At 39.4% G+C, this 16,260-nt stretch overlaps 1 protein-coding gene across 1 annotated transcript in view; it reads right to left on the bottom strand.

Annotated features, from left to right (window-relative positions):
- Positions 1-6,007: 6,007 nt before the first annotated feature.
- The window catches only part of RPA1 (replication protein A 70), a 28,062-nt gene continuing 17,809 nt past the window's right edge, over positions 6,008-16,260 (bottom strand). Inside the window, exons 10-14 of the mRNA XM_080285723.1 lie at positions 15,424-15,558; positions 14,817-14,928; positions 11,965-12,200; positions 7,915-8,109; positions 6,008-6,502 (exon numbers count right to left, since the gene is read on the bottom strand). Coding sequence (XP_080141849.1) covers positions 6,395-6,502; positions 7,915-8,109; positions 11,965-12,200; positions 14,817-14,928; positions 15,424-15,558 — 786 coding nt within the window. The 3' untranslated portion in view covers positions 6,008-6,394. The remainder of the gene's footprint in view (positions 6,503-7,914; positions 8,110-11,964; positions 12,201-14,816; positions 14,929-15,423; positions 15,559-16,260) is intronic.

Genomic DNA, 16,260 nt, shown 5'->3' with positions numbered 1-16,260 from the left:
CGGCCATTTAACCTACCAGGTCAGTCTTTTCACAAAGGGCCACCATCGGCCACCTAACCTAACATGTCAGTCTTTTCACCAAGGGCCACCTAACCTAACAGGTCAGTCTTTTCACCAAAGGCCACCATCAGCCACCTAACCTAACCTAACATTGTTGTTCCAGCCACTCTCAGTGAAGACTCTCTGCCAGCACGTTACCAATACTCCTTCAAATGACAACTGAACAACCACTGAAGAGTCAAGACTTCAAGTACAACACTGAAGCTGTGATTAACATCAGTTGAACCATGGATGACACATATGGAGAGCTGGATATTGAGGTCTAACAACATGCGTCCAGAACATACTCAAGTATTAATTGTCCTCACGGGGTACTGCCCAGAAAATCATGATTCTGATGGCCCCAACGCTGCTGTTGTAACGTACGATGTTTTCTCAGTTCATAATTTCATCTCGCATTTTATGCTAACTTTAATTCGATTATCGCACACCCAACTCTGGTCAAATCGCCACTGGGAATATTAATTTACCTTGCCAATGTTCACCACGACTGCCGATGAACCCTCGCCATTGCAGCAGTCCTACTAAACACCACCCGGGGCAGAGAGCTTCATTAGTTAACAGAAGACAGAGAATTTCAACTGTCTGAAATTTGGCAGGATACGATGATAAAAGATATAGAGAAACCTGCTTCTGAATCATAATTAACGCAGCTTATTGTCATATTGACGATAATTGCCAAACTTGTGAACTTTTCAATGATCCTTCGGAGATCAAAAGAATTCAAACTTACCCAATGACACTCAACTTCAAACAGATAGGTTTAAGTTTGAAATATTTATTGTAAAAGGTATACAGTGTGGTAGATAGGGGCGCTCACCATCCACTCACTCAACGTAGTGCTGCTCTCGGATGTCTGCCCTGTCCACAGTCCCTGTCCTCTCCTCCATCCTTCTTTCCTTCCATCTTCAATCTTTCTTTCCTCGTCCTTCTGCCTACGGGTGACTTTACACTCCCTATTCTGTCTTTCATTCCTTCATTCTTTCCTCTGCCTAAGGGTGACTCTACACTGGGTGGCAGGCCAAATGGTTTCCTGTACATCAGGAAGCTCTTTACTGCGCTGGGTGGTAACCATATAACCATATTTTGGCGCCTGGTGGTTTAATGGGTAATTATTGTGCTGCAATCAGATTGAGCCGGTGAAGGTTTATATCCAAGGAGTGGTTGGGGTTTATTCTTCACGTAATGCCACTCAGGGATGAGTGAGGTTGGTCACTCTCATCTTAAATGTCAGGACTAACTGCCTAGCCCCAAGCTCCTACGCTCCTCATGGGGCAACGTAGGATTGGATGACGGATGATGGAAAAGGTATACAGTACTTGTACAACAAAAGGTGGTGGGTCTTACCACACACCTTCGTCAGCAAATAGTTAAATACAGTTAGTGGTTGTAGTGTCACGACCGTTAGCAAATATTAGCTATATGTTGACAAATGTAGAGGAATTTGTAAGGTATAATCTTTAGTCATCTGTCTGTGGCAAAAATAAAGTACCTAATAATAACACCCTTTTCTTTACTTTTCTCTAATACGAGTGATCTGATTTATGGGTTCCTAGTCATTTTATAAAATATACTATACCTACTATATTTGCTAAAGGAGTGTGTGGCATGATCTACCACTCTTACTGTACATTGTATGCACAAATTTATAACCACAGACTGTGTATAACCATATTTGGTGAAGGTGTGTGGCAAGACCCACTGGCATTTTTGTTGTGTATGTTCTCTGTATACATAATAATTAACAATTCAATCAATCAATCAGTATACAGTATTGGTGTATACATCTACAAATACTGTAAATGTCATTCTTTAACCTTTCCTTCACCAACTGAATTTTATAATTATCATATTTGTTTCATATTGCATACAATGAGAGGCTACATGAATGCTCTTACCACTATGACCAGGATGTCCATACTTATCTGCTCGGTACTTAGGTTAGCTTCACTTGGCTGCCAGGGACTCAAGCCCAAAAGTCTATTCCCTTCTATAGCTACCACAGGTGCTGCAACCAACCAGAGTCTACATAAATGGGGAGGGAAGTGGTAATGTCTGTGGTGTAGGAGATTTAGTGTAAAGCCGAGGTTCCATCAGAATCATATTCCCTTAATATCTCCCTTGCCAAAGTCCCCCCACCCCCAATGTGTATTAAGTAGGAGCACTGCAACTACCTCCTTTACCATGCCTAAATTCTGCCCACCAGCAATCTCCTGTATTTCCATTCCTGTCCTTCACATATGTTTATTGATGTATTGCTGCCTACTACTTCCTTCACCTTTATCTCTCTGTTTGTGTCTGCTTTTTTTTTTTTTCTACTTCTCCCTTTCCTTCCTGTCACTTTTTTTTTTTTTTTTTTCCATTTAGGGGGGCCCTACACTGAGTGACAAATCAAATGGTTACCCTATGTTACATCATTCCCCTCAGCTTATTTCCTAGATGACTCTCATAAAATTTCTATTTCCAATATTATCACTTTTCTTACTCTTCACATCTTCCATTTAATGTAAATATTTCCCCCACTCCCTTCTGCCTTGGTGCCATAGTCATGTTATGGCTTGGTGCTAGTTCTTCATAATTCCATCCTTCCTTCCACAAAAGGAGGATGGTGGACTGCTTGATAAAGGCAACTTCAGCCTGCACTGGATTTACATCCAAATGAGCCTGTGGCTAAACCAATCTTTCCTTTACAATCTGCCCCAGAGGTTGCAGGTGTGCTTTTGGCCAGGAAGTGTGACTGAATATATGCCCCTTCATGCACCATGCCCCAAATAAAAGCCATTGCAATCCAGGCACCCATTCTTAAGTCAGAAGCAGGACAATTGGTCCCAGGCATCAGAAAACACATATTCCATGGCTCTTCAGAAGTAGCAGTGATTAAAACTCTGTTCCCATGGCCACTATACCCAATTAACCTCACCAGGTTTCTGGGTTGGGTCTCACGCTGACGTACATCTTTGCATCGCCATATTTTTTTTATTGCTCTGTGTAAATACACTTTTCACAATACAATGTTGGTTTTGGTGTCATTTTAAAGCCAAATACAGGTCCTCCCCTACTTACATTTTTTTTTTTTTTTTTTGTCGTTCCCTTTTTTTGGATAAGGGCTAAAGCGTTGCCCCTGGGTAGAGGACTTTGGTTTGGAGCTTGTAGCATTTTATGACCGGATGCCCTTCCTGATGTCTACCAATGACTGAGGCATGGCTGCTACATGTTCCAAGAAACTGTTCGTATGTTGATTTTTTCATAGGTTGAAACTGCATTTAGGCCTAACATGGTATACCTAACAAACCAAACATCATAACCTAGCCAAGCCTATCCATCCATCCATCCATCATCCTATCCTATGTTGCCCCATGAGAAGTGTAGAAGCCGGAGGTTAGGCAATTGGTCCTGACAGTACAGTACTTTAAGATGGATTCTACGCTCCTCAAGGGGCAATGTAGGATTGGACGATGGATGGATGGATGGATAAAAGAAATGTATTTTGAGCCAATAATAAGTTGTAAGGAGGCCAATTATTGCAACCATCTCAAATGAGCTCTTCAGGTAACATCATGCCAACTTTTCTCACCCTTATATACACTACACTACTTTATTTCTTACCAAAACTTACGGGCTGGTAATTAGAATGCTCTAGTTGAAGTGATGATCTTACATAAGTTGTCTCCAAAATCTTTATCCGACAGCTTTAACAATCATCATGCTGACCTTTCCCAGCTAAGACTGAGATGAAATCGGGTCCCAGAAACACGGAAAGTGAAAGCATAAAGGTCAAACTACTATAGTAGGACTCGCGCACGTTTGCGGCTGTGGTGTGGCCCGCACCTGTGTACAATGGTGCCACGTTTCCCCAACTTGCGATGTGAAACGGAAGCTATTTATGTACAAGGCATCAAAAATTCGATAAATTCAGATGAATAAATCTTACACTTGTGTATTTTGATGAATGAATCAACAGTAATCTTATTATGCATAAAATATTTATACAGTAACACAGAAACATGGCATACATATTGTACAGTGTTGCTAAAAGAAATTGTAGTCACTTTTAATGGTTTTTAGCGTAGTTTTAGGGTGGGTAATAATATCAGTTATGGATATAAGATAATGAGCCTGAAAAAAGAAGAAATATGCCAATATCCAAAGTAAAAGAAATAATTCATGTAATTCTTGTGAGTGGCAACACTTACACACCCATCTGGCCTAAGGTAAAGTACGTACCTCCGTAGACCCAACCATAGCTTGTACAGGTATTGCTAGAGAAAAATGCTCACATTTACCGGCTTTTACCATAATTTTAAGGACGAGGAATAATCACATTTATAATCATAAGCTAATATGTAGGACAAAATAGTAGGCATATGCCAATACCGAAGTAAAAAAAAAAAAAAATTATTCACTCGCGAGCGGCAACACTTCCACACCCAGTCGGTGAGAGAGAGAGAGAGAGAGAGAGAGAGAGGCAGGAGAGGGGCATGTATTGAATGCATTGTCGGCATCACTAAATATAACAAAACCAAATTAACAAATGAAAGCACAATTATAAATAACTTATAAAAGAATCAAAAGTAATCAGGGTGGCTCACATTTCCCGCCAGGAGAGAGAGAGAGAGAGAGAGATAACGGTATAGAAAACGTGGCAGCACTGTACACAGGTGCGGGCCACACCACAGCCGCAAACGTAGGAGAGTCCTACTATAACTATAATTCAGTTTGGTTATATGGGGTGTGGGAAAAGGACAAAGCAGATGTACACTGTTGAAGTGTATAACCAATGGAAAAAAAAAGCAGATTCTGAGACAAAAATTACAATCGGAGAGGAGTTCATATACAGATGATGATAATGTGGGACAAAAAGAAAGAGTACTATCAAATCAGCATAAGGTCCCAAAGTTTTTTCTTCCTGTCACCACCATGACTAATCCTAGACCAAATATCTGAACAAAGCATCCAACAATGGAAGATACTCGACATCTACAGCAATGAGTTCCATCTATCCATCCATCATCCAATCCTACGTTGCACCATGAGGAGCATAGAAGCCCAGGGCTAGGCAAGTTGGTCCTGACATTTAAGATGAGAGTAAAGCAATGAGTTTATTTTTAAAATGGTTTGGGTCAGCTTTTCATAAGAATGCACAAACAGGTACGAGCTAAATCTACAGCCTTAAAGTACTATCATTTCCAATTCTCAAGACCAAATCAGTTTGTTTTAAATTCCACTTGGATTTAAAATGGTATAGTTGTAATCAGGGAGAAAATTCAAGACACACTTATCGGGGGGTGGGGGGGGGGAGTAAAAGCCAGATTCTAACTAGTGTCATATACTGCAAATTCTTATTAATAATAGGCATTCAGATTTTTATCTAACTATGGGAATATAAGGTTTACTGAAAGTCAATGCCAACAATACATTATCCATCACATCATTATTATTTCTCAATCATATGAATAAGTTTTAAAATATAACCGGTAAACTTTCTGTTCATGAAAAAAATACAGAGGTACATGCATCCTTTCTCTATACTGAACTTTAATATTAACATTCATGCCCCCGGAATCCAGATGTATCAGATAGAGCCAGGATTCCAGGGGCTTGAATGATGTGTGCATGGAAGCATGGCCCACTGAATTGGGCAAACTTGGGCTGTCTGGACATTGCTACTCCTCATTTTGCCCTAAGGTGGGAAAGGAGGTTCGGATGATGATGATGATATAAATGAAGAGAAAATAAAACTGAGTTTGTTAAATATTTCTTGATATTACATCAATACAAAGGAAGAGAAAATAAAAAAGTATTTAAATACTAACTGATAATAAATTGCTTAAAAAAAAAAAAAAAAAAAGGACATGCATCCTTTCTTTATATGGTACAAAAAAAAAATAATAATAATAATATGTTGCATACTTCTAGATTTTACACTGATACAAAAACAAAATAAAATACAAATGAAAAAAAAATACAACATAATATGTTGCATACTTCTAGTTTTTTCACTGATACAAAGACAAAATAAAAATGGATTTGTTAAATACTAATCGATAAACAGCTGGAAATAAGCGGTCTCTCTCGACAATAATTTCCATGGCAAACCAAATACATAATCTGTGATGCTACTCCAACCACTCCAATTATCATTGCACACCTGAATCAGTCTGACAAAGAAAAGAAACCAAAACCATCTTGCCACTTCAACAAGAATCATTTCTTTCAATTATGTGTATCATACATGACAGCCCCTAACCAGGGCCCCTAAGCTGTTCAAGTCTGTGCCACTGCATCCTCCGCTTCCATCAATAAGTAAAAGTACAGGTGATGATCCAGGATAACCTTATGTTAGTCCAGCCATCTGCTTGATTTCAGAGATAAGTCGACGATTCTGCTCTTTGGGGATAACAGGAGAAGCAATCATCACTGTGTTCTTCCATGACTGTTTATCCTGTTATGAAAAATATAATAAAGACATTTTATGCAAGTCACTTCACATACTAAAAAAAATTTATTACAAAATTCTTTACAGAAAATAAATACTGTGTATCCATCCATCCATCATCCAATCCTACACTGCCCCTTGAGAAGCGTAGGAGCCTGGGGCTGGGCAAGTTGGTCCTGACATTTAAGATGAGAGTGACCAGCCTCACTCATCCCTGGTGGCATTACATGAGCAATAAACCCCAACCACCCCTTGGATATAAACCTTCACCGGCTCAATCCACACTAATTACCCACCAAACTACCAAGCACCAAAATCTGGTTATATGGTTATCACCCAGCATAGTAAATGGTTTCCTGGTGTACAGGAAACCATTTTGCCTGTCACTCAGTATAGAGTCACCCACAGGCAGAAGGAAGAGGAGAGAATGAAGAAAAGAAAGACAGGCGAGAGCGTAAAGTCACCCACAGACAGAAGAATGGGGAAAGAATAAAGGAAAGAAAGACAGAAGAGCATGGAAGGAAAGAAGGATGAAGGAGAGGAATGGGCAGACACTCGACAGCAGCTGATGAAGGAGAGGAAAGGGCAGACACCCAACAGCACCTGATGAAGGAGAGGAAAGGGCAGACACCCAACAGCAGAACTACATTGAGTGAGTGGATGGTGAATGCCCTCACCTACCACGTTTAAATGGTTACCACCCAGCAGAAAAAATGGTTTCTGGTGTATAGGAAACCATTTGGCTTGTTGCTCAGTGTAGAGTCACCCATAAACAGACAGAAGAAGAAAGAATGAAGGAAAGAAAACAGAAGAGGAAAGAAGGAATGGAGAGAGGAAAGGAGAGACACCTGAGAGCAGCACTACACCGAGTGAGTGGATGGTGAGCGCCCCTACCTACCACTAAACAGTTTTCAACTGTCTGACTGTCAAAATCATTGCACTGTAATGATATAAAGAAACTGCACCTTATTTTAATATTTGTCAGGTTGGGGGGGGGGGGAAAGGGTGGAATCCCCAAGACAAATTTTATGTACTGTACACTACAATTCTGCACTGCCAAACCTAACACACCCAATAATGTATACCACCATCCTAACAAGGAAAGATGGAGTGAGGTACAAAAGTCAAAGTGATATATGCCCTGCAACCATTCACATCATTAAAGTCTTGGTAATCCAATGTACAGTACAATGTATCATATTGAGAAAGTCATCATTATATATTCTTTTCTGCAATTACATTACTGATATGGACTTAGAATATTTTTAAAAGTGTACTGGTTAAAGTTCTATTGCTACCTACAGAGGTGATTTACCAGTCTCTCCCAATATGAAGTACCAGGATCAGTTGTGACATTTTGGCTTTGGAACTCATCACTAACATATAACAAAGACTGACAGATCATTCTTAGTTCTTACATTGTACATTTCTGTGCTGCAGCGAAGTTTGAAATCATAGAATTGTAGTGCTGGAGCTTCAAAAATAGCTTGAAATGCATCTTGGTTGCTCTCCCGCAGCACGGCCAACTCCTCTGTGGTGGTGCCAATCATGGCCTCAGCTGTGTCTTGGAAAAATGTCACCCACTGGCTGTCTGTGTAGTCCGCAATGCAAGCCTGATGGGAAATTGGTGGTGTCACTTCATCATCTTAATCAGGCTATTGTATGCAATTTAGGAATAGTACAGAATAGTCAAGAGGAATATTGAGTCTATATTTACCACTTCAGTTCGATAAGTCTGCTGTGAGCTTAATAAAATCATCTTAAAATAGTAAAATTAAACTAAAATAATGTCACCAGATTCAACCCACTTACATGAGGTGGAAGGTGGCCATAAGAAAACAAAGTTCAAAAGCAGCCAAGCAACTAGCAAAACAGTCCCAGGTAAAAACAGGCCACACATCCAAACTGCTCACCACTGAAACCTTGAAACTTCTTGGCTCCATCTCCCAGTCCAACTGACACACACAAAATTACACCTCATAATCTTATTCCACTGACTGCCTGATTATAAAAAAAAAAGGGGGGGGGAAGAAACCCTTTTCATGTGCATCTCTGTACAGTATTTACTTCATCCATCCATTTCTGGCCTTCATCATACTTTTTTCTGGCAATTTTATCTTGATGAAACTTACTTCATAACTTACAAAGAAATACTCATACAAGTCTGAATAGTCCCCAGTAGTTAGTAACAACCATGAAAACCTCTCCTTGAAGATCATATTTCCTGGCGCTAGGTTATTTAATACTGACATCTGAGGATAAAGTCACTAGCTGCCCTGTCCTGAGCCACATCCAGTTACCTATCGTATACATTGAGGTTGTAACTCATACTGGGACCAGCTCATATATCTGCATACAAAATTACAACCCTAATAACTCTATCATCCTTACCCTATCACCTACAAAATAACAGTTAGGTGAAATCCAGAAACTGGCAACAGAAGTAAACTGAAGTAGAGATGTCATGAATATATCCTTAGAAAACATTCATATACGGTATCCATTTACCCATTCTATCTTCAAAATTTTCAGCTTCACCTTACTAGCAACAACACTAATGTTCCTTAAATTATCTTTCTGTATCATGGACTGTTCCACACGGTAAAATCAAATAGTACTCAACCTATGAGAAGAGTAAAATCTTGTAAAAAGAGCAAAATACAAATAAAGAATAATATATTTCAAACCACTATACTTATCATCCTGACCTCTCTTACCACCTAAAAATGGGGTGAGGTAAGGTTTTATACAGTGGAATTTCAAATTTCGATGGGCATACGTACCTAAAAATCACCATGAAACTCAAATCTTCGAAATTTAAACAACTTCTTATGGGAAAAATAAGTTTGGGTTTGGGGCCTCCAAACCTAACTACCTAAAATCATAATTTTTTGCCCACACCCCCTGTAAACTTTATGAACTATAATTGTGGTTAAGTAACTGTAGTGCTGCATTGTATTGCCATACTGTCAGCAAGTGTATACTTGGTGTATTTCTGCCCTTTCCTGTATTGCTATTTCTCCTTTGGCTGCGAAGATTTAAAGGTGCCAGACCACTCTCGCCCATTACCACTGCTACCCGAAGAACCACTCTTGCTTGCCATCTTGAAACAGGTAAGTTGCGACGAAAATACAAAGAAAATACATACAACTAAATTGCAGCGAAATGCATGTCCACATGTGGAAGGTACAGGCTGAAAGTGCAGCACTTGGCTGTAGAGGGCTGGCTGCTGGCAAGACAGTTGTAAGATGGCTGCCGACAACAGAGCATCGCCTTGCCCATGGCTTCTTCTTGTTGGTGCCTACCCCCATCCGGGAGCTCTTGTCCTTAAACAACATGTCTACAGTATTTTTTTTTTGTCAGTCTCTATTGTTCATTTGTATGTTGCTCCTTATATTCATAATTACCATACTTCTCTTCGTTTCAGTATTCTGCCTATTGTATTTCCTACCACCTGTAATTCATTTTGTTTTAGGATTTCTACTATTGATTCACTTCCTTTAATTTCTCTTGTTATATCTTCGAGTTATTAAAGTATTGATTAATTAATAATAAGTATATTTATAGAATGACGGGGAATCGTCCAGGGTGCGAACTGTCCTGACGGGAAATCGTCCATGTTTTGATGGTGAATTATCTGACGGCGAATTGACGGTGAATTATCTCGGAACCATATCATCGTATGCTTCATATAATGTATGAATAAATGATGTTGATTTTCATTCTCTTCTTGCCACGTCACATACGATATTAGGTTAGGCTCATACTTTTTCTTATAATTTTCCTTCACTTCTAGGATTTTGGTTCGCATCAAAAATATTATCTTTGCTTGTTTTGGTTGGAGTCTGGCCCTGACAGCATCGAAATACACGACTCTGCATCGAAAAGTAAGGTAGGCAGACCACTCCAAAATGCATCGAAATTTGATTCATCGAATTCTACACCGTCAGAATTTGAGATTCCACTGAATATATATATATATATATATATATATATATCCATCTATCCATCCATCATCCAATCCTACGTTGCCCCATGAGGAGCGTAGGAGCCCGAGGCCAGGCAGTTGGTCCTGACATTTAAGCTGAGAATGACCAGCCTCACTCAACCCTGAGTGGCATTACGTGAGCAATCAACCCTAACCACCCCGTGGATATAAACCTTCACCAGCTTAATCCAATTGGAGCACAATAATTACCCACTAAACCACCAGGCGCCAAAATTTGGTTATATGGTTACCACCTAGCATAGTAAATGGTTTCCTGGTGCACAGGAAACCATTTGGCTTGTCACTCAGTGTACAGTAGAGTCACCCATGGGCAGAAGGAAGAGGAAAGAATGAAGGAATGAAAGACAGAAGAGGGAGTGTAAAGTCACCAATAGGCAGAAGGAAGAGGAAAGAATGAAGGAAAGAAAGACAGAAGAAGATGGAAGGAAAGAAGGATGGAGGAGAGGACAGGGCAGACACCCAAGAGTAGCACTACATTGAGTGAGTGGATGTTGAGCACCCCCACCTACCACAATATAATATATATATATATATATATATATATATAAAAGTCATGAAGGGATAATCTATCTATCTAGCTGTCTATTGCCAGATGCCTTAATCCCTTCTACAGGGTGGCAACAAACAAATCGCCTCCACGTCACCCTGTTCCCCGCCATTTCACTACCCTGTTCCCAATTCACACAGCAAATTGGTCAGACACATTTTCATTTACCATTAAAACCCCAGGAAACTTGACTCCACCTCACAGGCTTAGTCATCCTTGCACATTGCACTTCACATTACCTATCATACATATGCACCTCCAATCAGATATAAGAGAAAAAAAGAAAAGAGAAGGGGGGGAGAGGGTAACCTTTGTTATTTACTCCTCCAAACAAAGCTCATCCATCCAGCTTGAAGCCCTGTCATTCTCCTTACCTCATCAACCTCCATTCTTTCTTCTTCAGACAATCATTTATCACATAATTTCACCTTCTTGGCTTACTAATCCTCCTCACAACTTCAAGCAAACTCGCATACACCTTTTTCATCATCCAGTTAATATCTATTCTCTGAAAATCAATCTAGGCACACATTCTTCGATTCTAATGTAAAAATATTTCCTAAACCCAAGTTTCATGAATCACTTGATTATCCTATCCACTCTTCACTCTATATACATGTATCAATAAATCAATAATCCCATATGTGCTGTTCTTACTTTTGACTATTTCATATAACACCAAAGTTTTACACCCTATGTTATTGGAGGTACGAAAACTCCAAACAATCCTCTTGCAGCCTTCACACTCAGATCTGTTTCACATCATAGCCTTGATGGCATTCACCACTTCCCTTCCCCGTGCTAATTTACAGCCATTTTCCTCCCATGTTACTCTACCATACTTATTATTATCTAACGTATAAATTGTACACATGCACATGCATGCATGCACATAATAAAATATTTATATACCTGTATCATCAGCCGCCACTTGAAGCTGTCATACTCGCGATTACATTTCTCACAGCGGAAAAGACCATTGTTCTGGTCCAACACCTTCTTGTTGCAGTCCTTCTGTGGGCATGCTGTGTACAGGCAATTCTCCTTCTTGAGCAGCAAGATACCTGCAGAGACCCAGTAATAGTCGGCCTTGGTTGCACCCAGCTTTTCCATTTGAGCTTCTGCAAATAGCTTATAGCTGGCTGGACCTGAAATGTCAAGTTTCAACTTAGAAGTTAATGAAAAACTGATGACAGCATCTGTTAAAAAGGTAAGATTTTATTCTCAACAGAAGACACAGAGGAGAAATACAAGTAATAGTAATACCCAATCCCATATAACCTCCATCTGCGGTGTTGGGATCAGTGGTTAGACACCTGTAGTCTAATACATGAAATGTGCTTACTAAATTTGCATTCACCAGAAGGGCACAGATAAGGAGACTTACTTGAGGTGTTTAAGCAGATGAAGGGAGTAAATAAGAGAGCTATTAGCAAGGTGGTTAAAGTGAGCATACCGGACAGAACATGAACTAATGGTTCAAACTAGATAAATTCAGTTTTACTGAGAAGATAGGTAGAAAGTGGTTTGATGGATGAATGGAATAAGCTACCAAATGACGCTGCTATCACTGTCTATTATTGTAGTCTAGTCACTCTTGTAGCAGCTGCCTAGCACAGGCCAACTGGCCTACTGCAATTATCCTCTCTTCTCATGTTCTTATATTCACTTAAGGATAGATAACCACCATACTCTCCATGGACGAATGTAAGTTTGCTTAGTAAACAAAGAAACATTACTGTCAAGGGGGAGGGGAGGATTATTATTATTATTTTTTTTAATGCATGGAAGAAGGAACCAAAGGCCAGGGACCCAAAAACTGTTCCTTCTAAGAAAAAAAACAAAAACAATACAACACGGAGCCAAATTCAAGATCCTTTCATTTCGAGATGCCTGGACACACTGTGTTTGGAAGACTGAGATCATAGGAAATACCAAATACAGACAGAGGAAGACTGTTCCAGAGTTGACCTGTTGCATAAATGATGGAATGGGAGTAACAGTTAAATCCTGCATTAAAGAGTTGGACAGAAAAGGGATGAGAATTTGTTGCTAGATGAGCGCTACACGCCCACTGTAGAGGTGGATGGATGCAAGCAGATAGTTCAAAGGAGAGACCACTGAAGTAGCGACAGAAAAGAAGTAAAAATGCAACAGTGCGGTGAAGAGACTGAGGTTGAAGGAAGCCTGTAAGAGGAGGAGAGTTAATGACACGAAAAGCCTTTGACTCCACCTTGTTGGGAAAAGCTGTATGTGGGGAGCCATGCCATTTTTCTCAATAAAAATAGCTGTGACAGGGTCTACGTACTTTTAAATGAAAAAATACACTGAATAAGCACAAGAATTCAATACTGCATATTATTCTGAAGAAACATGTTGTTGAACACACATCTTTAAAGTTCTTAATGATGGTTAGAATGAAGAAATTTTAAAGATGGAATGAACAAATGAATTTTACTGAGGGGACACTGATAAATAACTGAATACTAAATACAAGCACAACCAATGAACATCAGAAACTATGAACAACAACAAAAAACAGCTGAGGGGAGAAGGCAAAAATCTGAGACTGCAAAAGATACAAAGTGGCATGGAGTTGTTAACATCACAACCAAGGGGGTGGGGGGGAAGGTGCCTGATGGCAACATTCTTTCATGATTATCATAGCTAAATGCGTAAAACAGTAGCTGTCTGTAACATGAGAAAAATAGGGTTGTGCTAAGATAACTAGTGTTGATGTAGCAGTTCCATTCTCATTTGCTGCCAGGAACAAGCTTGGAGTAATTGTAATTTAACTGAAATGTAATTAATTGCACATTTTGGGGGTACGTAATTGTAACTGTACCTGTAATTATTTTTATTTACCAGTAGCTGTAATTGAAACTGAGCTGTAAATTCATAAAGTAATTGTATTTGTAACTGACTGTTTAGAAGCATATGGTAATACAGTAATTAAAATAACATCTTACAAATATTACTCTGATATATTGAAAACACAAAGAGAGAGAGAGAGAGAGAGAGAGAGAAAAAAAAAATGCTATAAACATATTACAGGAGACGTGATATGTCCAATACTTGTATATCTGAGATCTGTAGACTCTGTACGAGACTACTGTGTGTACTGACTATAGTGACTACATCTACATATGTGGTGGAACAGGTTTGTAAATGTAAACAGTTGTAAAAATGTGATGTTCACGAATCACGAGATCATGACACGTCCAATACTTGTAATTCCAAGGTCAGTATGTGCTGATTGTGGAGTGGGGGCTGAGCCAGTAACAGAGTCACTCAATGGGCCATCAGGGCTTGCTCGAGTAGTAACTGAACATTAACTTTGCTGTAATTGTAAGCTGAAAATATAAAAAATGAGTAACTGTAATTGTAATCTGCATTTTTTTCTTCCTTGTAATTATAACTAAGTAGTGAGAAAAGTAATTATAACTGTAATTATAATTTACCCAAACCAACGTAATTACTCCAAGCCTGGCATGAAATAGTATCCCTTCATTGTGTCTGAGACTATGCTACCATTGTACTGTAAATTTCAGGGTACATAACCAGCCAACTCCCCTTGGTGGCATTATGTGCTCAAAAGCGACCAGTTACCTCTTGGGAATGAAGCCTTTGGGAAAACTCTCATTCCGGCTAGGGTGTTCTGACCTGTGGTCAAGATACTGAAGAAAGCATAAGATCTGCAATAACAGGTAAAAAGAGGATAAACAAAGATTGAAGGGTGGTCAAAAAAAAAAAAAAAAACTCACCTGATGACCCTGCCGCACCCCTCTGTCCCGAGATGTTGATGGTGTTTGCAGTGTTGCCTCCATTCTCGAACCAACCCTTCAGCATGTGAGCCTCACGGATGTCTGGATTCAACTGGCAAACATCAAGTGAGTGATGTGTGAGAATACAAAGCATCGATATTTCACTATCATCATCCTTTTTCTCACTTGGAGATGACACAAGATAGGACTCAGAAACATGGAAAAAGATGTAAGAACATGGGAAAACTACTACCAGTGTGGCCAGTGAATGCAAAACATGAAAAATTTGCTCTCTGAAGTTCTGGGACTGCCTTGCTCTTTGAAGTTTAAGTTTTTAACTTATGACTGTCATTCCTGTCCTTTCAAAGTCCTGATCTTTATTATCTAACTAATGACCTATGGTCCAGTAATCATCATTTTATCTGAGGTCATAATATACCTCCAAAGCCTCTTCACCACCATTCCCTGCTGCAACCCCAACTACTTCAGCTTCACGACCTCTTTCAGGTGAATATAATAATGCTGCAAAAAACAAAATGAATTGAACAGGTTGTTGCTCACCTAAAAGTACCTGTTCACTAATTGTAACAAATTATCAAAGACTAACAGTGAGGCAGGATGATGACAAAGTGCTGAGGGAGCAGCCATTGAAGTCCGACACCTTGGCCCCCTTGACAGCTACAATGGGTTGTTGAGAGCCATCAAATTCTTCAGCCTGGACTCCCCACATAGTCAGACGAACCTGCCAGGAGGACAGAATCTTGGTTAGTTTGGGCTCACTAGATAAAGCCCTGAAGGACAGCTGAAGCATTTGAGGACTTCAGACTACTGCAAAATTACCTTTGTCAGCTTCTGGAAGCATATCCTTAAAGGGTTATGGAGATAATGGGCAACACAGGTTATGATGGATGTATGGTACCAAAGAACTGGTGATGGATGTCAGTTCTGCATCTGCAAAGTTTTCAACACCACACCTATACTTAAAAGATGCAAATGTTAAGGATGTACAGAGTTTGAAAAATTTATATTACAAAAAATTTGGGCTACAAGGGTTTCTTTTACAGGCAAATCCAGTATGTGGTCAATTCGTGACACCAACTAATTCTTTAATTGTATTACAGTATTACCATTTAACTTAGTAACAGATTCCATCATATAAACTACATAAATATACTACACCAGTAATCCTTCTGTGTTTTCATGGGTCATATATTCATTCTCACTCACTCCTCACTCCTTGCACTCTCACACTTACTCATTCCCATACTCCTATTATAATTCTAACTCATTCAATAAACTCCCTCACATATCTATCTACTGTATCTATCTATCTATCTATCTATCTATCTATATATATATATATATCATCATCATCATCATCCTCAACTGAACTGTTGAGGTCCACTGCAGGACCGGCCTATCCCTACTGAAGCAGGGATGATAC

The sequence above is a fragment of the Coenobita brevimanus genome, chromosome 107 (assembly GCF_032717465.1).
Source record: "Coenobita brevimanus isolate Jiangsu-jjx chromosome 107, ASM3271746v2, whole genome shotgun sequence".
Lineage (NCBI taxonomy): Eukaryota > Metazoa > Arthropoda > Malacostraca > Decapoda > Coenobitidae > Coenobita > Coenobita brevimanus.
The sequence above is the reverse complement of the archived record's forward strand: the minus strand, read 5'-3'. Positions and strand labels throughout refer to the sequence as shown.